Genomic DNA, 26,530 nt, shown 5'->3' on the forward strand with positions numbered 1-26,530 from the left:
GCTCTCTGTTATATATAGTACTTTCTTAACTCACAAGTCACAAATTTGATTTGATTTTACATGAAATAATTATGCTCAATTAAAAAAATAAAATTAATTTAAATTTCCAAAATACATTATATGTTAGTAAGCATAATTGCTTCAGTTTTATGTAATTGAATTATAATTCACTTTATGAAAACAATGTGAAATTGAATTTATAAACTTTTGGCCGAACAAGTTGTGGTCCTTGTTGGAAAGCAAAACATATGGGCTAGACATATTTTCTGGGGGCGAAAGGTATCATGTGACATATGGTCCTATGTTAATGTTAGTGTGAGGTATGGTGTGCAATCTCAGGCTTTTTCAAGCACTACGAAGAAAGCGTGAAAGCAATTTGTCATAAAGCAAACAAGGAACCGTAGACGGTCCATAAGGGCAAAAAAAGGGACACAAGCCCCACAATGCCCCATCATGGATTCACTCATCAAAATCCAGCCTTATGGGTCCCTTGTTTTCTAAAACATTGTCAAATTTCAAAACCTAGGCTCATGTACTATAACATATATTCCATCTATCTTTCCCATTAATTCCTAGGTGATTTTGCTCTCAAATCAAGATTTTCATGTCCGCGTACTATCAAAATCCAGCCTTATGGGTCCCTTGTTTTTCTAAAACATTGTCAAATTTCAAAACCTAGGCTCATGCACTATAATATATATATTCCATCTATCTTTCCCATTAATTCCTAGGTGATTTTGCTCTCAAATCAAGATTTTCATGTCCGTGTACTATATTAATTGCAAGTGTTTTATTCATCGATGTGGATGTAGTTGGCGTGTAAAATTTAGGCCCGCGGGTATTCTCATTTTTCAACTTTATAGGTTGCCATATCAAATCTTGTGCAATGGATCATTGTTAGCTTTCAAAAAGGTCAAAAGGGATCGTCACCTCATGCTACCGCAACCTGTAGATAGCTAAACTTTTGAAAGAATTGATTTTGACGTGATATTAAATCTTTTATACTTTTTAATGAAAATTGTTTTAGAATGACTCTCAGAAGGACTTAATTAAATTTCATCAATCCACATAAATTAAGCTTTTGAGGCAACTAAACTTGTAACTAAGACGATGGTCTTGAGCATACATAACTATAACATGTTTGGAGTTGCAGCACGTTAAAAAAAACTGTGTTCTATCTCTAGCTATTCTCTCATTAAAACCAAAACAATAAATAATTGTTTCTATTTGTTGTATTTTATCACCATGATTTGTTGGTTTGAGTCAATTCTCCATGTTTTCTAAACACATTATCAATAACTTTCTCTTCATGTGATTATGTGAACATCTAGTATTTTAGGAGATTTATCAAGATCATTCCTTATTAATTGTTGGTCCTAGACCTGACTTATAGATATTTAAGGACTTCTTGTGTTTTGTTCAGGCTGAGATGAGACAACTAGTGATAATAGCTTATATGAGTGTTCAGGCTGAGTTGAGACAGCTAATGATAATCACTTATATTTTTTTTCATGTTATTGATATAAAATATTTTTTTTATTTTATCAATAATTAATTTTTATCAAAAAATCTGATTAATCACCTTTAATTCAATTTCAATCATATTTTTCATCTGTTATTTAAAGGAAATCGAATCCTTATAATACCACTCCATCAATGACTTATCCATTGATAATAACTTATACGGGTGTTATAGTAATAGCCTTTATTTATCATCCAATGACCCTTATATACACCAAATTATACCTATCATAGGTAGGTATCTTATTCTTCTTATATATTGTTACTATGTTGAAAACTTTTCTGACCTGAGTCTTAGAATCTGTGTATGTGTTACAGCTTCCTCAAATTTTTACCTGGAGTTGTCAGTGTAGTAATTTATCAAAGAAATCATCCATATTCAAGTGTAAATTTATAATTTCAGCTACCTTAAGATGGGATAAAATAAATGGTTGATAAAATAGATGTGTATAAAGAGACTACGTTATTGCAATAATGCTGTTCATAAAATAAAGATTTTTGTTTTTATATTAAAATAATTTAAGAAAATTAAAAAGTTTATAAAAGTAGATTTGTAATTTTGTATCTTAATAATAAAGTTAGATCTCCTTGGAAAATCATGAGTGAGAGGAGCTGCAGCAAAAAACCTGCCGACGCAGACATTAGTTAGACAAATGGCTAACAATTGTTGACCATGCTAATCAATATTTAAAAGTGAAAAGTACAAAAGTCATTAATACTCTAGGCGTGCCAACACTCAATGGAGTTTCATTTCAGTGATTTTACATAATATTAGATTTCGTCCACTTATTGTCATTTAATCAACGTTTTTAAAATTAAATTTATTGCTAAATAAATGAAAATATATTTTTTCTCTTTTTGCTTGTTTGTTTTAAAAGATAAATATGAATTGTAACTTAATAAATTTATAGTAATCTGAAGTTTTTTATTTAATTATTATTATAACTTAAATTATTTTTTTATTATTTAACTAATTAATATATAGCTTTAAAAATTATAAAAATTAAAGCACAGACACACACACACACATATATATATATATAACGAAAATTGTAAAAAATATGTAACAGTAATTGATACTGGATAGGTAGATATCCATTTCGTTTCGGTTCACTTTATAAAAATTTGAATAATACTCATATCCATATTTATACTTAGTTAGAATAGATATTTTAAAAATGAGTGACTAACTTGACTTATTTATATAATGAGTCTAACCGAAAACCTGAGTTTTACTTGTTTAAAAAGACTAAAGCTTAAGTTATTTGAAAGAAAAAAAAAAAACTAAAGTTTGAGTTTGATTTGTTTATTATACTTATAACTAAATTAATTAATTTACCTTTTGTGAAAATTTTTCTGAAATTATTTTTAATATATTATCAATTTAATATTTAATAAAATATTTTAATAATAAAAAATAATCAAATAACAATATGTGATGGTAAACTAAACTTGTGAAATGTACGTTTGTGTAATTTCTCTTAAAAATTCCTATCATTTTCCCATAACCTCCATGATCCCTAGACACGAAAAAAAAAAAAAAAAAGTGGGGCCAATAGTTCTTGGATTGGTCCCCTATGTGGTATGCCCAATCAAGTAAGATTTTGGGAGCTGAGTTTGGCAGTCCGGCGGTGTGACTTTCACAGTGTGGCTTTCGGTTGGCATGTAAGGCCACTTGCTACACTTTTGGAATAATTTTGGTGAATGCGCCACAATATATAATATAATTCTCATATATAAAAGCTATCAAATTAGAAGGCCTAGCTATTATCACCTTATAAATACATATAACTATCACATGACATGATGCAAGAAATAAATGCAGCATATAATATTATATCTACCCTAAGAGGGACTTACATGAAGAGGAAGAGAGAGTGATGCAGCCAAGGATGACTTGCCGGCGTTATTATTTGCTCATGTTCATGCTCACCGGTTTCCTTGCCGGCAAGTTGTGTTTGGCTATGTTTTGCTCTCTTCTTCTCATGTAAGTGCCACTTAGGACCAATTGTTGGATCACCAGGAAGCCCTTCACTTGCATGATGAGGTCCAAATTACCCATGATATATTTTTTTGGTAAGTAACCACACTTGGTGCTTATGGAAGTTTTAATATGTTAAATGTCCCTTTCTTTTGGTCAACTTGAACTCAGAAGATTTAATTTATTTCGTTCAGAAACATATATATACCAATGGAAAAAAGATAAGTATATATATATATATATATATATATATATATATATATATATATATATATATATCATTACTCCCCCCCTCTTTTAATTTTAAAAGATTCCCCCCGCCCCTTATATTTTTTTTCTTTTATCAAGAGGTATAATTTAATTGATTGAATAAAGTATTTGAATTATTATAAGTTTGTTTTATCTATCTGTGATTGTTTCAGATAAAAAAAATTTTTTTTTTGTTACAGTAAATTGTACTGTATCTTTTTTCTCCGGTGCGAAACACTTCGTTAATAGACATATTGCAAGTGAGTGTACGTGTGAATAATGCAGCCTAATTGGCGTGGAGACCAAGATAATATGCCAGCATACAGCCAGGCCAAGTATCACAGAATCAAAATTTTGAACAGGTAGTACGTTCATATTATATATATTATTGTCATTTTCTTTGCCCAATTGAGCATGATACGAAAAACAACCACATTTTGTGATGAATAATGTGACTGATGAGAGTGAACAAAATTGAGCATGATACCAGAACAAATAATATTTATTTATTTGTATATTACTTTTATTTTTTCTATTTTTTTATATTAAATCTCGCATATTTTATCACTATCTTTTACTTTTTTTTTTCTTTATCTCTTTATTTGTTTCTCCCTTAAAAAATGGAGTGCGTAGGAAATCACATTATTCAAAATTATATTGGCTGAACCGTTATACTTAGGCCTTGTTCATTTCTATTGAAAGAAAGGCGAAAAAAGTGGAGGTTAAGATGAAAAGCAAAAAGTGTCCTTTTTCACTGTTAGTTTGAGTATAAAAAGTAACTATCAATTTGATAAAAAAAAAAAAACATATAGGGTTCACCCAAATAAGTTTTCACCCAAAACTGAGCGAATTTGTGAAAAAAAATGACAGAAAATAGAAATATTTACAAAATTATCCTTATGTGAGAAACACGAAACGCATCGAGAGAGTTGAATCTCGAATATGAATGTTCCTATTATATTCGAATATGACACACCGAGAGAACACTCAACATATTCAAATATGCAAAAACCATATTCGAATATATGGTAGACCCAAAGAACACCCAACTAGGAAGAAAATATGAAGCTTTCCAAAAAAAAAGTAAAAATCGTTTTAAAAATAAAAATAAATAAAAACAACAACACATGAATAAGATCATAATTTGATAAAAAAAAATTTATATTTTCTTACATATTACATCATTTTCTTTTCCTCTCATTTTATCTTTCTTTTACTTTTCACTCTTTTTATTTTTTTATCATTCCTTACATTTTTTTTTTTATCTTTCTCATCACAATGGAACAGTGTTAGCGAGCTGATCAATGTGTATCACGATATAAAAGTGAAAATATATATGGTTTTCACCTGTTGGAAAGACACATTTATTTGAGCACTGTCCATGTCCATGTGCAAAAACAAAATGCTTGCATGCACATGTTGAACTTTTTGTACATGGTGGCCGTCCAAAGTGGACCAAGCAATTATTATCTCTGCTCATGAACATTTTGAGTCTCCCAAAATGATTCCTGAAGTGTAGCATGTGCAGCAGTCATGTGTCATAGGTACGTAAGCAAAGAAAAATTAATTATCTCTTAGCGTGTCTATATATATGTTTTACGCTACACATAAAATAAAATGCTTTTAAAATGATATGATGTTCAGTTCAACCTTGAACAGAGAAAAGAGAAATGGGACAAAAGCTGCATGCATGAAATCATGAACTATAAAATGACATCCTCAAGGGAGAAAGAGAAAGATAAGATTGAAGTGACAAAAAGTCTAAAAGTATAAGATTTTGTTTAAAAGTTGATTAAAATTAGTATTAATTAATTCTTTTTTAATTGTAAAATAAAATTAAAATGTATGTCTACGTTAAATAATGATTTTCTCATTAGAACGTGTGCATGGTGAAAATAATTGATTCTTAAGGGGGCATTAGAACTGCTGCAAAGATAACCGGTCAATTCATTGACTCGATTGAGTACGATATTAATATGGGTGAGTCATTTATTAATTTAATTGATCCAATATATATATATATTAAAAAAATATAATATAATACTTTTAATAAAATATGAATTAATTTATATTTTTATATTGTAAAATTAAATTTACTGTAGTGATCACATTATAAAGATTTTATAATTAATTATGTTGTTGGATATTTCTTTTATATGTAAAAATCAAAGAAGGTACTAAGATATTTATAACACTTATATATCTTGTTTAACTAATTATATTAGATTCTTTTAGTATAAATTATTTTAAAAAAATTATTTTTTAAGATTAATACAAATTTATCATATGACCATAAAGTCTAATAAAAATATATAAAATACACAAATAATAAATAATATCATGATCAATAATTTTTATAATAATAATATTACTATAAAAATATATCTTTAAAAAAATAATTAAATAAAAAATATTATATGTTATTTAATAATTAATTATTAACAATTTAACATACTTCAAGAATGATAAAAAAAAAAACAATTAACCGGATTAAATCGGGATAACTTAGTCCGAATCACTGGATTTAATGAAACCCAACATGAACAAACTATACCAGATCAAGTTGCTTGCATTCCTGGTTCTATGCTTTAACTGAAATGCATAGGACATTGAGTCTTGGTAGAACCTGTGGATTGGCCAGACCAATCCGATTTTTATAATTATTGTTGTATCAGATGTCAATATTTTCCTATATCATATCATAATTAAGATCTTTAGTATTGAGAGATATTTTTATAATTTTTGATTATTTGGATTAATTACAGGATTAGTTTTCTGTTTGATAAAAAAATCAATACTTAAAATTTATTCTCTCTTTTTAAAGATGTTATCTACCATAATTGAACTCAAATAATTTTTTCACAAAGTATATATTATCTATTGAGTCACACTCATTAAGTAATAGATTCAGTTATTTAGCCAGTAAACATTATTGAATTATATTTATTTAAGATTCCATTTATTTTTTCCAAACGGTAGAATTCATTTTTTCTGAATTTTTGTTTGTGTACGAGACCATATAGAGAGAGAGAGATTCCACATCAAAAAGTAAATAGAAAATATGACTCTTGTGAAAACAATGAGATCAAGATAACAAAAATAATAGAGGATTAAGATTAATCAAACAAAAATCAAAATATAATCTGAAGTGGCACGAAGATCCAAATTGTTTCTCGTCTTCAACCACAAAAGTTGGTCCACCTGACTCAGCATCAACATAATAAATTCCTTCTTGTTGGACGCCCAACGAGCTTTTCCTTCTGAACATACTCTTACTCAGTACCGTATCATTAAATAGAACGCTCCTCGAGGTTTGTGTGTCAAGTTAAACACAGATGGTAGTTCTCATGGTAACCCCACCCCGACAGAGCGGGCTTTGGTCGTGGTCTTCTTCCTCATTCCTCTGGTCAGTGGAGCTCCATGCAATCTGTTTTGCTCTCAAGTTGACTTGGCAATTGGGTTATAGAGACATCATTTGTGAGTCCGATTCCCTTAGTGCCATAAATATGATCTCCAAGGGCATGTGCCATAGGGACTTTGTTTGCTAGATTATCCTAGCCCCCTTATCTTTTTTATGTACTTCCCTTCTCATTAAAAAAAACACAACATCAAGATCATAATAATTATTTTTTAAAATATCTTAATTAATTCATCATTTTTATCATTACCATTGTCATCACTTTTGTTGTTGTCATGAACATCGTTATAGTTATCATTATGATTACCATCCTTACCACTGTCGTTATTGACTGTCACCATTTCTGCCATCATGATCATTATAATTGTTATTGTCATCCGTCACACTGTATTTCTTAAAATAAAGATAAATATAAAAAAATAAACAAAAATCCTACTAAAAAGATCCAACTACACAAAATACCTGATTAAAGTCTTGCTCCAGATTAGGCACTTCGTCAACTTGGACTACTTAGAACAAGTTAGATTCTTCTCCTCCTAGATTTAGTTTGAGTGAGACTAAATTGTTCAATTCTTAATAGGAAAAAAATAGGTAATCGGATTATCACTATACCAGCTTCTACTTCATCAACTTTATGCGACTTGGATGTTGAGGACTCAATTTTCGTACTTGCTTCAATGTAATCCTTACACTGATGAGTGAACTCCCTTCAAACTTCTAATATCATTGGGAGGATAAGGATCTGTGAACCGAACATCCTCTATTCTACTAAATGCCCTGTTTACATGAACTCCGGTCCATTTGACTAATTCCAAAATTGGTGAATCTTCAATATATAGATGCAATCACAAACGAAACTTTCCCCTGAATCCACTCTTCTGTAGCAAGTGCTCTTCCAAACTCCGAATTGTTAGAAAATAAAATAAAAATGAAAGAAATAAATAAGAAGAAAAAATGCAAAGCCTTTAATTAAATAACAAAATAACAATAGCAAAATAATTTTAATTGACATCACATAAATCAACAATGCACTATATCATACAATAAGAATAAGAAAAAAATAAATTAGGAGAAGAAATATTTAGCCTGGATTGAAGCGCAGAAACACTATCCTTAGAGAGAAAGAAAACGCCTCCACTACACTGGTAAAAAAATTTGATTGCGCTCCTCTCCTAAGATACGACAACCCGTTGGTTCCGATCGTATGCAGCAAAAAGATCTCATAACCTTCTGAACACCAATGCTCTTGCTTTCAAAAAATAAGTTTTTTATAGAAAAAGAAAGAGAATTTTTTTTTGGGGAGAAAGAGATGAGACTGTCTGCTTGTGCCTTTTTTAGAAAAAAAGAAAAAGATATATATAGGCATTTATGCAACAACAAAATATGACCGTTGGAAACCAACCTACAATTGTCAAAACAAACGTAACAAACTAGTTGACTCATTAAAACGAAATCTTAGGAAAATCTAAAATAAATATTTTATTTTATAAAATAGAATTAATATAAGTAATATATATTTATAAATTTTAAATTATAACGCAAATATTTAGCAACATTCTCCCACATAATTTAAAATTTTAAAATATATTTTCTAAAAGATAATTTATATAGAAACATAAAAGAAAGAGCATGCGATATTGTATTTCGGTATAAGGAACCTTCTGGGTTTGAGCCTTATACCTAGTGTTTATGAACTTCCACCCGATAAAAATGTAGTGACTTAATTGTCTTGAACTACATATTTTTTAACCGGACTTTAGTACACAACCCCTACAATATTGGCGTTCAATTATGTTCTAATCAGTGGTAGCACGTTACACGGCCTTGCGCTTGTATCTTGTTTCATGAGTGTCACTTAGAGATTAATCCATATCTCACAATGGCGGCCCCACCACCATACTCACTAGGTGAATCCTCAGAGAGTGGGTTATGACCCCACCCCTACAATAATTGTCATCAGATTCATTAAGAGGTATTTTTTTTTTACCAAAAATACACATATAAATACATCAACCTTAATATTGTCACAATTTATAATACACCTCGTCATAGGAATGAGAAACGGAACAACTCCTCTGCCAAATTTCATTTTGGTGTACTTTAGTCAACAAACAATTTCGTTATTACCCGTTGAACTTCATTCATGGGATCACCAATCACACGGAGACGGGTGTCCATTGTTGTAACTAAATAATGGACTTTAGTCTCCTTCCCCTCGACGACTCAAGTACTTGTTGACGCGTCATCCCTTTTGTAAGAGGATCCGCAATATTATTTTCTGACCTGACAAAGTCAAGAGAAATGACACCATGAGAAATCAAATTTCTAATAGACTTATGTCTCACTCTTAAGTGTCTTCTTTTTTCATTAAAATTTTTGCTAGTAACTTTAGATATAGCAACTTGACTATCACAATGCATTGGAATTGGAGGTATAGGCTTATTCAACAATGGCAAATCACATAACAAATTTTTAAGAAACTCAGTCTTACTAGTAGCAGTATCTAAAGCAAAAATTTCTGCTTTCATAGTTGAACGTGAAATAATAGTTTGTTTAGTAGATTTTCATGATACTGCACCACCAGCTAAAGTAAAAACATAACCACTTGTTGATTTTGTTTCATCAGAATCAGAAATCCAATTTGCATCACTAAACCTCTCAATTACTACATGAAAACATGTATAATGAATGTCATAATTAATGGTTCCTTTTAAGTATCTAAAAATTCTTTCTAATGCAATCCAATGAGAATGATTAGGATTATTAGTATACTTTCCTAATCTACCAATTGCATATGCAATGTCAGGCCTAGAGAAATTTTTCAAATAGTACAACAAAGAACCAATAATTTGAGAATATTTATGTGAAAAAATTCCTTTACTCAAATTTTTCTTTAACTTGATGGATGAGTCATAAGGAATAGAAACAGGTTTCACATCAAAATAATTAAACTTCTTCAAAAGCTTTTCAACATAGTGTGATTGAGTTAAAACCATGCCATCATTTTTCTTTATAAGCTTAATACCTAAAATTACATCTACAGGACCAAGGTCCTTCATATCAAAATTTTTAAATAAGAAAGACTTCACATCATTTATGAATTGCATATTACTATCAAATATCAATATGTCATTCACATACAAACATAAAATGACACATTCATTATCATCAAATTGTTTCACATACACACATTTATCACTATTATTGACTTTTATATTAGTAAATACCAACCTTCGAGTTTATGAATATATGTGTCAGTGAGGTTGCAAGTAACACACCATCAATAGGTATGTGTCTTTGTTAATCATATAGCACAAACAAAAGCATAGTCTTAATAGAAAAAATAGAAGTGCAGGCATCACTATCATAGCCTCAAGATAATGTGAAGTTATATGCAATTACCAAAATGAATTGTAGTCAGAACCTGAGAGTTTCATGCATTTGCACCTCATTGATGGGAGGGAAACTGAGAAATATTATGAGTCTTCTTTGAAAGGCTCTGACAACCATAGAGATTATGGGTCAAATTTCATAGAAATAAATATGGATGTAAAGAATAATTGAAGGGATATCAATAAATAATACTTGAATTCAAAATTTTTTGTTCTCAACTTTAGCAGAAAATTATTGTTCATAAGAACACAAGCCTATAAACTTTTCGTCTACATTATGGTAGTGCACAGATACAAAAAATTTATGCTGACAGTATTTTATGAACTTACTAGTTCTATATATTACTTACTAGTTCTATAATATCTGCTGATTGTTGTGTGCCCATGAATTTTATCATTTTTATTTGGGAGAACGAGAGTGGAGGAGGGGTGGTGAAGCGGATCTCCAAACTCATGATTACCATTTTTGGGAATGGTTGAAAGTTCAGATACTTTTTACCTTGATAGGGCCCATAGTTCTAAGTCTGACATGGAGGGAGTTAAAGTGAGTCAGCCACTAGAAAGGGATGCCATTTGGAGTGTTCATTCTAGAAGTAGGCAGGACCCAGGATAGTTAGTTAGAAGGGGTTGAGTCACGTGAATAGTATTAAAAGGGGGTGCGTGCATAGAGAGGGGGGATTTCATGTGTATTCATGAGAGCCATTCAGTTGGGCAGAGAGAATTTATTTGAGGTGCTCTTACTCTAGTAATTGATATAAATTTTTTTCTGTTTTTTTTTTTTTGTTTTCCATCCAATTTTATGTTGGAGGCCAGAGTCTAATGACCAGTTGACTGACATGACCACCAAGTCCTTGACCAACTGATTTATATGTTGCTTTTAGGGAAAATCACTACTGATTTTGTGAACTCTAGTGACCAGTTGACTGACATGACCACCAAGTCTCTTAGAGGATCTCATGACTTCATTTGGGTCAAGTTTGACTCATATGATATATGTTGCAGGCTTCCAGCTTGAGAGGGTGTTAGATAGTATATTGAACACAAGTTATACATGTAAATAACTATTACTAGAAACTAGGGTTAGGGTTACTACAATTTTAGGGATTTGACTTATTCTTATGTATTTATCATTGATTCTGTTATACCCAATGATTATAAAAAAGACTCGTGTAAACATACAAACAACAACGTTTCATATTATGATAGATAACAAGTCCAATAAAACTGATAATGCAGAAAAACATATAACATCCATAAAATGGTAAACTTACTTTACTGTTATTGAAGTATATAGGATTAAACATAGAGATCCCGTAAACAAATAGAGTTATAACCATTTACGGGAAAATCAATTGTTGATATTTTCTCTTAATTCAATTAATTTCTATTTAGTGAATTCTAATAACTTATTCACACATACATCACAAAATCTAAAAACGTGTTTAAGAACACTAATAAAAAAACTGCTTATAATGGTGTTTTCGACACATGTTTTGTGTGTCAAACACAAACTCAATGGCTGTGCCAAACCAAATTAGCAAGAGTTCTGAAAGTGTGTGACTGTGGGAGGGATCTGATTAGTTGGCGAAAAAAGCTATGGGTAAAATTCCACCAACGGCTCTACTAGCAGTTCTACTGTTGTTGTTGCAGTATATGGTTTTCGTCCCTCATAGTACATGATGCCTCACTGGCAAGACTAGTAGACTTAGTAGCTAAGATGCTGGGTGAGGGATAGATATAAGGCACTCAAGTAGATCAAATACAACTATATCATGGGCACAACAAACTATGAGGAACAGTATGGATACTAATAGGAAGGAAGTCACCGTGAGCGACTGAGTTTATGTCAAACTTTACTATCATAAGCAGATTTAAGCCCTATACTATACATGCACCAACTTTTCATTTTAGTCTCTATACCTAAAGACTCTATGTTTTGTTCCCTGTACAAGCAAATTTTTTTATATGTTTTAGTCATTATTGTTAGTTTTCTAGATGTGTAAACCTGCCTCAGAATGAAGGCACAAGGACTAAACCGTTAAAAAAAATAAAAATTGATCTTATAGGGATTAAAATGAAGAGTTTTTTAGTAAAAGGACTAAAACAAAAAGCTACCAAACTGTAAGTATAGGGACTAAATGATTAATTAAACTTTCATTTTATTATTATCCTACAATTAACCTAATTTATTTGTTGCATCAGTCACAGTTTGCGGAGTTTCGATCCTATGAAGGCCAGGTTATGTATGTTGGGGAGAAGATTGTTCCGATCAAGGTCTCTGTTTGTTGCAATTTTGTGTTTTCTCTTGTTTGATTGAATGTTTGCTTTGCCTACTAACAAATCTTCTTGTTTCTTTTTCACAGCTTGATCTTTGTGTTAATCATACGCTCGTGAAGGACCAATTTTTATGGGTAAGATTGGAACACAACACAAGTGTTGTTTTGTGATATTGTTGCCCTTGTTTGTTGGTTCGTGTTTAATGTGTCTAAAATCTTTGAATTCTAGGACTTGGACAACTTTGAGAGTGATCATGAAGAGTTTGCCAAAATCTCTACAAGGACACGAGCATTGAATATCCCGAGGTTGGAGAAAGTATATAACTTACTATCACTAGTAATAAGTTAAGATAAAACTACGCATGTTGGAGCAGTGTTAAAACTTACCGCTCCCCAAGAAAGAATGATAACTGAAATCTTAACTTGTGCTAAGTGCCAACTTTATGTTGTTTTCCATGATCTTTCTTCTTATGAACATAATAGGTTTTTTTATAGAAAAGAAAAATTATGTTGGTTTTTAGAATAAGCCAATATTTTTATTGTATAGCTCATTTATTGGTTATTATTGTAGTTAGATTAGCTGTCATTTAATTATGCAGTTAGCTTAGTCAGTTACAACTAACTCTGCATCTGTTAATAGACTAATTCTGTTTTACAACTTTATTAGCTTCTTAGCCAATGTAACAGTTCCTGTATAAATAGGGAATTATTCCCCAATCAATAAGGTAGGTTCATTTTCACAAATCTAACATGGTATCAGTTGTTAATTGCTCTCTTTGATGAACTCTTTCTTTCTTGCAATTCAAGATTTTCGTGTTCTACATGTCTTTCTTTTCATCTTGCGCCATTGATTCTCTGAATTTTTCTTGCAATTCTTCATTCGCGATCTCTGCGACTCTTTGATTGCAATCTTTCAATGGCTTCTTCTGCTTTCGCATCTTCTACTCCTTCAACCGCGGTGACTTCCACTGTTTCATATGTTCAAGATTTCTCCAATCCATATTTCATACACTCTAATGAAAATCCTTCGAACAAGATTGTTACAGCAATGCTTGATGGATCGAATTACCATGGCTGGGCGCAAGCGATGACCATGGTGTTCGAAATGAAGAACAAATTAAGGTTTATTGATGGTACAATTCAGAAACCTAGTGATTTCGATCCTAATTTCACTCAATGGAAACGATGCAACAACCTGATTCGATCTTGGATCAATCATTTTGTGACACCAAAAATTGCAACCAGCGTCATTTGGCTCACTCAAGCCTCTAATGTGTGGAATGCACTACGTAATCGATTTTCTCTAGGCGACTACATTCGAATTTTTCAATTACATTCTGATCTTTATTCTTTGAAGCAAGGTGATCTCTCGATCACAAATTACTTCACTAAGGTCAAGATTCTCTGGGACGAACTTTGCAATTTCAGGCTGATACCTTCATGTGATTCTTCACCCACTGGTTCATGCAAATCAGTTGTGGCTATGCAGAAATGTCGAGACATTGATAGTGTCTTGTGTTTCCTTCAAGGCCTCAATGATCCTTACAACCAAGCTAGGTCTCAAATCCTTATGCTTGATCCCCTACTTTCTCTTGACAAGGTTTTCTCCATCATGTAGAAGCAAAGGCATTTTGATGTTTTGATGATGCCAAACGATCATGTGCTTCTCAAATTTAATTCAAAAGGATCATGTGCTTCTCAAGTTTAATTCAAGACAAGAATCCAAGAAATTTTCAAGATAATCTCTAGAAACTTAGGAAGGGGATTCCAAGTTGAAACAACAAGAGGTTTGGCCAATGAATTTAAGCTAAAATGTTTTTACAAGAGATTTACTCTCTGGTAACCGATTACCAGAGGATGTAATTGATTACCAGTGGCCAAAACACTTCCTGAAATGCTTTTAAAATGATTTTGAATACTTTTGAAAGCATGTAATCGATTACATGAGGATTGTAATCGATTACCAGCAGCTGAAAATATTTACAACAGTCATTAGAAATTTGAATTCAAATTTTACAATGTGTAATCGATTACACTTGGATGGTAATCAATTACCAGTAGTTATTGAACGTTTTAATTCAAATTTTAAAGCCTGTAATCGATTACACAAGTCTTGTAATCGATTACCAGAGGAGCTTTTCAGAAAATATTTTCCAAGAGTCACATCTGTCCAAATGGTTTTTAAATGGCCATCAAAGGTCTATTTATATGTGACTTGAAACACGAATTTGCTTAGAGTTTTTCAGAACAAAAAGGTCTTATCCTCTCAAAAGCAAAATTGTCTTATCCTCTTAAAAATTCCTTGGCCAATACACTTGCAATTCAATAAGGAATTATTTGAGTGTTCCATTGTTCAATCTATCTCTTTCAAGAGAGATTTCTTCTTCTTACTTTTCAAAAGGGATTAAGAGACCGATGATCTCTTGTTGTAAAGCAATTTGAACACAAAGAAAAGGTTGTCCTTGTTTGGTTTAGAACTTGTAAAGGGTGTTTGCAAGTTAGTGGAACTCTCAAGCGGGTTGCTTGGGGACTGGACGTAGGCACAAGGGTGTGGCCAAACCAGTATAAAACTGAGTTTGCACTTTCTCTTCCCTTAAACTCTTATTTATTATTGCTTATTGCTTCTATTCAGTAAGTTTAATTTGAATAATTATTTAGGAATTCATTTTAGAAGGAATCTTGGGATTTGGGTTAAAATCAAAATAGAATTTTTAATTAGGGAATAGTTTGTGATATCTTAATTCAACCCTCCTTCTTAAGATATTTGAGGCCACTTGTCTAACACATCATCATACAACAAGAAAGGCCTATGAATTTGGCAATTCTTCCCACTCCTACTATTGTGTTAGCTGTGCAGTCTGCACCTTCATTTACTACTGCCTCTCCAGGTCGTGGCAGAGGATACATTAAACAAGGCCAATCTCGCCATTGCACACATTTTGGCAGAAACAATCATACATTTGATACTTGCTTTGCAAAGCGTGGTTATCCTCCTGGTTGGAAGTCCAAGAAGGCATCTGCTAATCAAATTTCAGCTTTCGCTTCCTCTTTTGAAGAACTAAATTCATCTGCTATTTCTGAGGCATTTTTTGGTCTCTCCAAAGATCAACTCGCTAATTTGATTGCTCTGCTTCCTAATGCAAAGCCTACTGCCATTGCTGTGAGCTCAGCAAATTTGGTCAGCTCTCACAATATATCTGTTCAACCATCTTCAGGTACATCCCCTTGGCTTTTAGATTCTGGTACTACAGATCACTTTACATGTTCACTACACTGGTTTTCCTCTTTTCAATCCATTAAACCAGTTCCTATCTCTTTGTCAAATGGAAAAATTGTTGTGGCTTTATATAAGGGCACCATTGTTCTAACCGATTCTTTGATGTTGCACAATGTTCTTTATGTTAAACATTTTTATGTGAATATCATTTCTATGGCCAAACTCACCGAAGCCCTTGATTGTAGAGCTGTCTTCACCCATAATCTGTGTCTTTTGCAGATGAATACATGCCTGAAGATTATTGGTACTGCTAAGGAATTCAAAGGTCTTTACTATTTTATTCTTCCTGAGCATTTTAATTGTTAGACAGTTTCTCAATTACACAATGTAAACACCACTACTAGTCATATTTCTACTCAAGATGTGTGGCATTATAGATTAGGTCACCCTTCTCATTCTTGTTACAAAATTCTGCAGCAATTCCATTGTAATATTCCCACATATATCAATAAATCGTGTGATACTTGTCACTTGTCCAAACAAAAGCATTTATCTTTTAATTCCAGCAGAACATTAATTGAGTCTACATTTGATTTAATACATGTTGACATTTGGGGGCCTTATGCCACTCCTTCCATTCAAGGTCACAAATACTTTCTTACCTTAGTTGATGAGAAATCTAAGTACACTTGGCTTAAAATCATGAAGACTAAAGCTGAAACTAGACAACATCTTATTGATTTTATTGCTTTAGTTGAAACTCAATTTCATAAAGTAATTAAAAAAATCATTAGGAGTAATAATGGTCTTGAGTTTTCCATGCCTTCATTTTTCCAATCTAAAGGCATCATTCATCACACATCATGTGTTGAAACTCCTCAACAAAATGGTATAGTTGAGAGAAAGCATCAACACATTCTTAATATTGCTAGATCTCTCATGTTTCAATCTCAACTACCTATATGTTTTTGGTCCTTTTCCGTAACACATGTTGTCCATATCATTAACATGCTGCCCACACCACTCTTAAACAATCACTCTCCTCATTTTCATGTTTACCATGCTCATCCTGATCTGAGTAATCTTAGAGTTTTTGGTACTCTTTGCTTTGCTTCCACTCTTCAAGCCCATAGGACTAAGTTTCAGGCTAGAGCCAAGAAATGCATATACCTTGGTCATTCCTTTGGTACCAAGGGTTTCTTACTTTTTGATTTGCATACTAGAGAAATATTTGTGTCTAGACATGTTATTTTCTATGAGACTGTTTTTCCTTATCATGACAATACATCTTCTTTCTCTGTTGATTATGTTTTCCCACTCAATCTACCTGTTATTAACATCAATTTTGATGCTGTCAATTCTACTCCAGTCTTTTGCATTCCCTTAACCGAGTCTAACTCTTCTGGTACAGAGGCACCCATTGTTGTATCATCCTCCATTGATGATCACTCTGTATCAACCCTTTCTTCTCCTGTTTCAGCCTCATTACCTACTGATTTTGTAGCTTCAACTGCAGTCCCTGCAGATTCTATTTTTCCTGCAGCTAATGTAGCCCCTGTCCCAACCAAATTTTCTATTAGAATCAAAACTACTCCTAAATACCTTAATGAATACAAATGTAATGTACTTAATTCCTTGGGCAATGCGTATCATCATTCATGTACACCTTATCCCCTGACAAATTTTACCTTTTTTACTCATTTATCTTCTCCTCACACTGCATATTTAGTTTCTTTGTCCACTGTCCCTGAGCCTCGAACATATACTCAAGCTGTGAAACATGCTTGTTGGAGAGATGCTATGGACAAAGAAATTGCAGCCTTGGAGAGTAACAGAACCTGGACTCTTACTGCCTTGCCTTTTGGTAAAAAGCCTATTGGTTCTAAATGGGTTTATAAGATCAAGAGGAAAGCAGATGGAAGTATAGAGAGGTATAAGGCTCGTTTAGTTGCCAAGGGATATACATAACTTGAGGGTGTTGATTACAGTGACACTTTTTCTCCGGTTGTTAAACTTACCACGATTCGACTAGTTCTTGCCTTAGCAGTAACAAAAAATTGGTTTTTACATCAACTCGATGTAAATAACGCATTTTTACATGGTGATCTAATTGAAGATGTCTACATGATGGTGCCACCTGGTTTTCAAACTCCTAAAGAAGGTTTAGTATGCAAGCTTCAAAAGTCTCTTTACGGTTTGAAGCAAACAAGCAAGCAGTGGAATGCCAAACTTACTGTTGCACGGCTGTTTTTAGGGTACCACCAGTCTTCCTCTGATTATTCTATGTTTGTTAAGACCCAAGACAAGTTGATTACTATTCTCTTAGTCTATGTGGATGACATAGTCTTGACTGGGAACAATTTGGATGAAATTGTGGCCATTAAAGCCTTTCTAGATCAGCAATTCAAAATTAAGGACCTTAGTGTTGGATCGAGTGGTCTCAGAATAATTAAGAAGGGAGGGTTGAATTAATTATTCCTAAACCTTTACTAATTAAAAATTTACTCTTCTAAGGCTTTTACTTATGTTGTTAAGAAAATAAGGAGTAGAAGAGAAACTTAACCAAAAGTAAAAGCGAAAATTAAAGTGCACAACAGAAATTAAAAGAGTAGGGAAAAAGGAGACAAACACACAAAAGTTTTTATACTGGTTCGGCAACAACCCGTGCCTACATCCAGTCCCCAAGCGACTTGCGGTCCTTGAGATTTCTTTCAACCTTGTAAAAATCTTTTTACAAGCAAAGATTCACAAGGAATGTACCCTCCCTTGTTCTCTTTGAAACCCTAGTGGATGTACCCTCCACTAGAACTGATCCACAAGAGATGTACCCTCTCTTGTTCTCAGTCAAACCCAAGTAGATATACCCTCTACTTGTACCACAAAGGATGTACCCTCCAATGTGTTAAGACAAAGATCTCGGGCGGTTAAACCTTTGATACTTTGTGAATGGAGATACAAAAGAATTCTTAGGCGGTTAGTCCTTTGAACACTTTTGTATAAGGGAAAGGGAAGAATCAAAAGAATTCTCAGACTGTGTCGTTTTGAATTCTTTGACAAGGGAGAAAGGAGACACAAAAGAATTCAGGCGGTTAGTCCTTGGCGAATTCTTTTTGGCAAAGGGAGAAAAGAATGAAAAGGATGAATAGCACAAGTTTTCAAGGTTTGGAAAACCAGAAAACTTTGGAAAGCTTTTGGCAAAAGGAAGAAGAAGAAAAAGTACAAAGAGATGCAAAAGTTGTAAAGGATTGTATTGTAAAGGTTGTTCAAGATAATTGAAATAAAAAACAAAGCCTTGCTTTTATAGACTCTTCATGTCTGGTCAAGAGAACCATTTAGAAGAGTTATGACTTTTAGAAAAACTTAAAACTAATTTGAAAAAGTCAAAAATCATTTGAAGAGTTACATCTTTTGTTTTATTCAGAAACAATCACTGGTAATCGATTACCAAATCATTGTAATCGATTACACAAAGCTTTTATGTAAAAGGATGTGACTCTTCACATTTGAATTTGAATTTCAACGTTCAAAGGCACTGGTAATCGATTACCAAAACATTGTAATCGATTACAGCTTTTTTTGAAATCAATTGGAACGTTGTAAATTCAGTTGAAAAATTTTTCAAATCCATTTTTCTATTGGTAATCAATTACAATAATCTGGTAATCGATTACCAGAGAGTAAAAACTCTTTGGTAAATATTTTTTGAGAAAAATCCATGTGCTACTCAGTTTTTGAAAAAACCTTTTCATACTTATCTTGATTAAGTCTTCTCTTGATTCTTGAATCTTGAGTCTTGAATCTTGATCTTGATTCTTGAAAGCTTGATCCTTGAATCTTGATTCTTGAAATCAACTTTCCTCTTGAATCTTGAAGTGTTCTTCAACTTTCCTCTTGAATCTTGAAGTGTTCTTGATTCTATCTTAAACATCTTGAACTTATTCTTTGATTGACCTTTGAGCTTTTTGTCATCACCTTTGTCATCATCTTTGTTATCATCAAAACATCTTTGAATCAATCTTGATTCATCATGAAGCTTTGCTTCTACACTTAGATCTCTTAAATTCTTTTTAGGCTTGGAGGTTGCTCGGTCAAAATCAGGCATAGTGCTGTCTCAAAGAAAATATGCACTTGAATTGTTGGATGATGTTGGTCTTTTGGGCTGCAAACCAGCCTCGGTTCCCATGATGTCTAATTTTAAGCCTGAGATTTCCGTTGAGACTCTGCTGCCAGATCCAACAAGCTATAGGAGACTCATTGGGAGGCTTATTTACCTTACAAATACTTGGCCAGATCTGTGTTTTTCTGTGCATAAACTCAGCCAATACCTTGCTTCTCCTCATCAAAGTCATTATGATGCAACACTTCATATACTTAGGTATGTCAAGGGCTGTCCAGGGAAAGGTCTTTTCTTCTCTTCCACTAATAATCTTAAGCTCACAGCCTTCAGTGATTCGGACTGGGCAGCTTGTCCGGATACCAGAAAATCTATAACTAGTTATTGTGTATTTCTTGGTCCTTCTTTGATTTCATGGAAGTCCAAGAAGCAACCTACAGTTTCAAGAAGTTCAAGTGAAACTGAGTATAGAGCACTCACAAATACAACATGTGAAGTTCAGTGGCTATAGTACCTTCTTACTGATTTACATCATACTGCATCTCTCCCAATTCACCTATATTGTGACAATCAATCTGCCATCAAAATTGCCCAAAATCCAACTTTCCATGAAAGGACCAAGCACATAGAGATTGATTGTCACTTAATCAGAGAGAAAGTACAAAATGAAATCATTCATCTCATGCCTATTGCCTCCAAGGATCAATTGGCTGGTATTCACACCAAGGCTCTTCCATTTCCTAGCTTTTCTACTCTTCTTTCCAAGCTGAATATGGTTAATATCCATGATCCAGCTTGAGGGGGGCTGTTAGAATAAGCCAATATTTTTATTGTACAGCTCATTTATTGGTTATTATTGTAGTTAGATTAACTGTCAATTAATTATGCAGTTAGCTTAATTAGTTACAACTAACTCTGCATCTATTAATAGACTAATTTTGTTTTACAGCTTTATTAGCTTCTTAGCCAATGTAACAGTTCCTGTATTCCCCAATCAATAAGGTGGGTTCATTTTCACAAATCTAACATTGGTAATGGGCCAACAGCTTTTAGGTCGTGTTGTAGTAAGAAACAATTTGTTGTAAGAATGTAGCAATTATATTTTTGGTTTCATCAACGAATTTTCTTTCTTTCTCTTGCTTTCTTCTTAACATTCACAAGCACACAGACATTCTTGAAAAATCAAAATACTAAACTGTAAAATGTTTCTTCTGCTATGCAGCCAGCTATTGCCTTTGCTATCAGATAGCAGCTTTATGAGGTTAGTCATTCTATTTGCTGATTGATGTATCATTTTCAGGAATTGTTATGGTTCAATTGCCATAATCTTAATGTTTTTTTTTCATATTTAGATTGCAATTCAAAGTGTGGTTTCAGCAAGAGAAACCAGAATGAGCAACAAGGGTCGTCGAGGGGCTGAATATACTCCAGTCAGGTTTTTTATTACTATACACTTGTCTCAAGTTTGTGCGGTGTGGTAAATTCAATCTGTGTAATGGAGTAAGACGACACATAGTTAGTTGATCAACCACATAACATGCGGGTCTAAATCTATAGTTTGTGTAATTTTTTAAACTAATTTGAACATACTATTATGATTCGGAAACAGAATATGAATTTAGTGAGAGAGATATGAAAAGATAGAAGAAAGAAAAAAAAATGCTTCTGTTCTTGAATTGAATGACATAAAAGGAGAGAATTCTCTACTGGGCTAGGGTTTCCCCTTTACAAAGGGATTCCCTTTTCTTCTGCAGAGCAATGCTCAATTCCCAACTGCTTACAGATCTGAATGTTTTCCCTTTTATCTTTTCTATTGAAGCTTAAAGCCATTGCTCTTCCAACTAAAACCACTTTGTATCTAATTCTATGATTTGTGACTTCCTAAATCCTATCACACAATACAAGTCTTTGTTGCACCTGGAACTAACATATATAGTCTTGCATATGAAATTCAAATGAGAACTTCAAAGGCTTGGCCTGTTTTGGTTGAATGTAACAGGAAAAGAAAGGAGTGGGACGTATATGAACCTATTGTCGACCTACTATCCAACGAGGAAGTTGATGCCATTGAAGCAAAGGAAGAGAGAAATTTCTGGTGAATTCGCCCTGTGATCAGCCACACCACATCAGAAGGGTATATAGTTCAATGACAGCATATATTGGGGGTTAGAGTTCTAAGTTATTGTAGTTGTAGTATATACAAGTTGGCTTTTTAGTACCGGGAATCAATGATTCAGAATATTGTTATCGTTTGATTTCTGTAGTTTTAGTCTTGTAGAATTTGTTATTTATTCTCTGTACCCTCAGCAGAAGAGGAGAAAAATAGCACCCTCTTTGTATATTTTTCTGTCAAACTTAACAGCAGCAACAACAACAATGAAGTCATTTCTCATTAGGTGGGTTTTCCGGGAAACTAAGAAGTCTCAAAACTGTCAATAATGAGTTCGGAATACTGGATCTAGCCTATGATTAGTGTTTGAGCCAGAAGAAATTTCATGGAATCTACGATAGTTTTATATTATGTTATTTTAAAATAATACAAGAGTTAGACTTTCACTTCTTTTTCTCTTAACATTCTCTTTCATTTCCTTTTATTGTAAGTTGTAAATTGGACATAACTCGTAAGAATATAAAATTTCATTCTCTCTTCCCATTTGCAAAAGCATATGAAATCTCACAATTAAGCAATTCTTTTCTCTCTTAACTATCTCAAAATATCCTTATTTTATCTTTATTGATCTCCTGTGATCTCATTAGATGCTAAGCTCATTTTTGTTTTGAAGGAGATTAATATCCAACTATGGTTTTGGGAATACTTTCCGTGCACCAAGAAGATATTGGGTAGTGACCAATTAAGAAATCTTAGGGGAAGTGATAAATTAAGAAATCCAAATCCAAGGTGCATCAAAACACATGGAATTAAATAGACCATGTAGTTATGACTTGTGAGCTACAACTTTCAAAGAAAATGTGAGGTTATGGCTATATCGGTAGAAGTTTAATACCTCATTATTGTATCCAACCAATTAAAAGTTTACACCTACTCTATTAGAAAATGACAATGTCAAAAAGGGAATAACATATGACTTCATTTGAGAGAAGAAAAGTGTGGTAGTTTGGTTTTCGTCTGTTCTTGTTCCCCAAATTTCACCGTCCTCAAATTGAGCAAAAGGGGGTGCATGAATTAGAAATTGTTTATTTCTACCATTCAAAAGTCACAACGAATTTGGGGGTTGCAAAATTACCCCCACGGGTATCGACGGTAGAGCAGATCATAGAGAAAACGAAAGCTACAAATAGGAGAGAAATTGAAGACATGACCTTAATAACGAACACTCATCTCTCAAGAAAGGGAGACTTATGAGGCGAGAGAAGGAAGAATTGAAGAATCAAGAATGTAGTAGAGAGAAAATGTACCCTTAAAAAGCTCGTTTAAATTAAAATAAACTAGAGCACAATATATGTTAAGCTCCCGAGAGAGGCAGTGTAATTTAAAGATTTCTCTCGGAGGAGGAATTGAATTTACCTTTCTTTGTAAGAAAAAGATGAATCATGCTTATAACATTAATAAAAGTTTATGCAATAAAAAATAGTATGAACATGAAAAATACAGATGAATAAACTATTGACAGAAACCAAAACGGCCTTTTAGGGAATGTTTCGATAGAATTTTTAAAATGTCAAATATGTGAAAAAGGTTTATCTCAATCGTAGCCCAATGTCCTCCTTGCTCCACGTTAGACTTTGGGTAAACCTTGTTGGTACTTTGGTAGTCATTTGACACTTAGGACTTGTTAATTCAAGTCCACAGATTGTCTATCTCAACAAAGAGAATAGCTTCATATATAAAACATTTCTTTCTCTAATAATATCCAATTTATTACATACCTCTGATATTGGTTTCAGAATTAGTTTAAGTACTATCAAGTTTGTCAATGTCTTGCCAAACACCAGTCCTTCTTATCTCCAACTATCAAAGGTAAAAGTTACCATAAAAGCAGAGACAACATTGAATTTTCAAGTGCTATCAAGTACCTGAAAGTTGTCAAATAAGCTCTCAGTAGTACTTCATCTCATCCCATGGTCCATCTCCAACGCCAACCGAAATAATCGAGAGAGGATAATGACTGATAATCAGAATAGGTCCAGATTTAAGACAGATACATAAACAACAAAAGGTTACAAAAATATCACCAAAAAAAAGATTACAATAGAAATTACTCTACCTGGCAGCAACGATAGAATTAATGGTTGCTTGTTCTTGTGGGCTTAGCTTTCCACACGGTACATCTACATTTCTGGTTACCTGAAAAAACAAGAGAAGTAGGGTAAAACAATTCAATCATTCCATGAAAATAAAATAATGGAAGAAATTGGAAAAAACCTGTCCATCAGCAATAATCACAAGAACATTATATTGAGGTTTTTTGTCATAAATACATCTTCTCTCTCCTGCTTTTTCTCAATCTATATTACTTTACAATTTAATTCTCAATATTTTCTCTCAATTTTTTTTCGTAAATACACTTCTCTCTCCTACTTTTTTTCAATTTACACTACTTTGTAATTTAGGACTTTATCTCGGTTTTTTTTCATAAATACACTTTTTCTCTCCTACTTTTTCTCCATCTACACAATTTAATTCCCAATATACACTATTTGGAATTTCTCTCTCTTTTTTGTTTTTTTTGTAATTTAAAATATTATAAAATATAAATATTATATTATATAATTTTTTTAATTGATTTTAAAATTACTTATTTATTAAATTAAATTTTATAATTTTGTTTTTTATTTTTTTAAAGAAAAAATATAAAGATAGAGAAAAATAAAAAAATTAGATAAAATTACAGTATAATTTTTTAGTTACTTTGTATGTACTTTTGATATTTTTTTTTGTTATGTTCGTTAATTAAAAAAATAAGAAAATTAGTTAGTAGTATTAAAATAAACTAGAACACAGAACACAGTAAAGAAATAATTGATACATCTATCTTATACAATAGACATAAAATTTTAAAGGGTAGCAACTGCTATATTGAAAATATCTTTAAAATATATCTTTAAATAAAAATATATTGAAAGTATCTTTAAAAATATTTATTTAGCAGTTATTTTTGTCTTAAGCGATAAGAATTGATACTTTTATTATTTATGGCGTGCAGATATGAAAAGAAAAGATTAAAATATCTAAAAGATACAGATCAATGCTAAATATGAGTTATTTTTTATAATAAAAATATCTTTAAAATATTTAATTAGCAATTATATTTTTCTGCCACTCGAATCAATCTGAATATGAACGAGATCAGTGGGTCCTGATCCAAGGAGAAAGAGAACGGCAAAGGGTCCTTCCATCTCAACACACTCGCAAGATGGACGAAGAAGAAAATGAACGGGAAAGTAAAAAAAAAATGTGAAATTTGTCGGCAACATAGTCATAACAGAAATAATTGTCCTAACATATCTCCATCTTAAGTTTTTCCTTAGCCAAGTGTAATTGTTTAAGTATTTTATTGATAATGGAATATAATGTTATTCTATAAATAAGTTGTTAAACAAAAAGTCTTCTCATTATTAATTAAATCTAATGACATAAACAAATTAATTATATTTAGTAATATAATTATATTAAAAATAATTATATTAAAAAATTCAGATTTGAAATAAAAATATTCATCTAAAAAATATGTTTAAGTAAATTAAATAATAAAACAAAAATAATTATATTTAATAATATCATTTTCTTTAAAAAAATTATAAAATTTAATTTAATAAATAAGTAATTTTAAAACCAATTAAAAAAATTATATAATATTTATATTTTATAATATTTTAAATTAAAAAAAAGGAGAGAGAAAATCTCAAGTAGTGTATATTGGGAATTAAACTGCAAAGTAGTGTAGATTGAGGAAAAACAGGAGAGAGAATGTGTATTTACCGAAAAAGAACCCTTTCTGTCTCCTTTTTTTAATTTAAAATATTATAAAATATGAATATTATATTATATAATTTTTTTAATTGGTTTTAAAATAACTTATTTATTAAATTAAATTTTATAATTTTTTTATGAAAAGAAAAACAAAAACAAATCCAAAAGATATAAAAAATATAAATAAGGAAATTTTTTTGAGTCTCAGAGCACTCTTGTTACTACCTAGCCAAAGAACTCTTCCTCTCTTTTCTGTTATTATCTCTATCTCTTTCTTTACCACAATGGCTCTCCCTAAAGAAATTTCGACCATCATTTACCACAATGGTCACATTGCAGACGACCCAATTTGTGGATCAGTGTACACATCTTCGAACCCAATATTTATTTACGTCAATCCTTCTATTACATTTACACAACTCATATGAAT

At 32.0% G+C, this 26,530-nt stretch overlaps 1 protein-coding gene, 1 long non-coding RNA gene and 1 other non-coding gene across 5 annotated transcripts; 2 read left to right on the forward strand and 1 right to left on the reverse strand.

Moving 5' to 3' along the window:
• Nucleotides 1–3,231: 3,231 nt before the first annotated feature.
• Nucleotides 3,232–23,185, forward strand: LOC121172768 (chromatin structure-remodeling complex protein BSH). 2 transcript variants are annotated; one of them, XM_041004960.1, is made up of 8 exons: nt 3,232–3,597; nt 3,952–4,113; nt 12,764–12,835; nt 12,925–12,972; nt 13,067–13,143; nt 21,391–21,429; nt 21,521–21,603; nt 22,168–23,185. In XM_041004960.1, exons 3-7 carry the CDS (start codon nt 12,803–12,805, stop codon nt 21,561–21,563), a joined length of 240 nt encoding a protein of 79 aa, XP_040860894.1. In that variant the 5' UTR covers nt 3,232–3,597; nt 3,952–4,113; nt 12,764–12,802; the 3' UTR covers nt 21,564–21,603; nt 22,168–23,185. The 2 variants fall into 2 exon arrangements, 1 of the variants encoding a protein (XP_040860894.1); XR_005886376.1 differs by lacking the exons at nt 3,232–3,597; nt 3,952–4,113; nt 12,764–12,835; nt 12,925–12,972; nt 13,067–13,143 and having other exon boundaries at nt 21,256–21,429.
• Nucleotides 3,385–3,505, forward strand: MIR169A (microRNA MIR169a). The gene has a single exon (NR_048601.1). It is a non-coding gene; the product is annotated as a microRNA MIR169a (primary transcript).
• On the reverse strand, nt 8,726–24,616 carry LOC102662657 (uncharacterized). 2 transcript variants are annotated; one of them, XR_005886377.1, is made up of 5 exons: nt 24,553–24,616; nt 24,395–24,474; nt 24,204–24,295; nt 10,572–10,668; nt 8,726–9,452 (listed from the first exon to the last, which is right to left on the reverse strand). It is a non-coding gene; the product is annotated as an uncharacterized lncRNA (long non-coding RNA). The 2 variants fall into 2 exon arrangements; XR_416042.3 differs by lacking the exon at nt 24,553–24,616 and having other exon boundaries at nt 24,395–24,545.
• Nucleotides 24,617–26,530: the final 1,914 nt, after the last annotated feature.

The sequence above is a fragment of the Glycine max genome, chromosome 9 (assembly GCF_000004515.6).
Source record: "Glycine max cultivar Williams 82 chromosome 9, Glycine_max_v4.0, whole genome shotgun sequence".
NCBI lineage: Eukaryota > Viridiplantae > Streptophyta > Magnoliopsida > Fabales > Fabaceae > Glycine > Glycine max.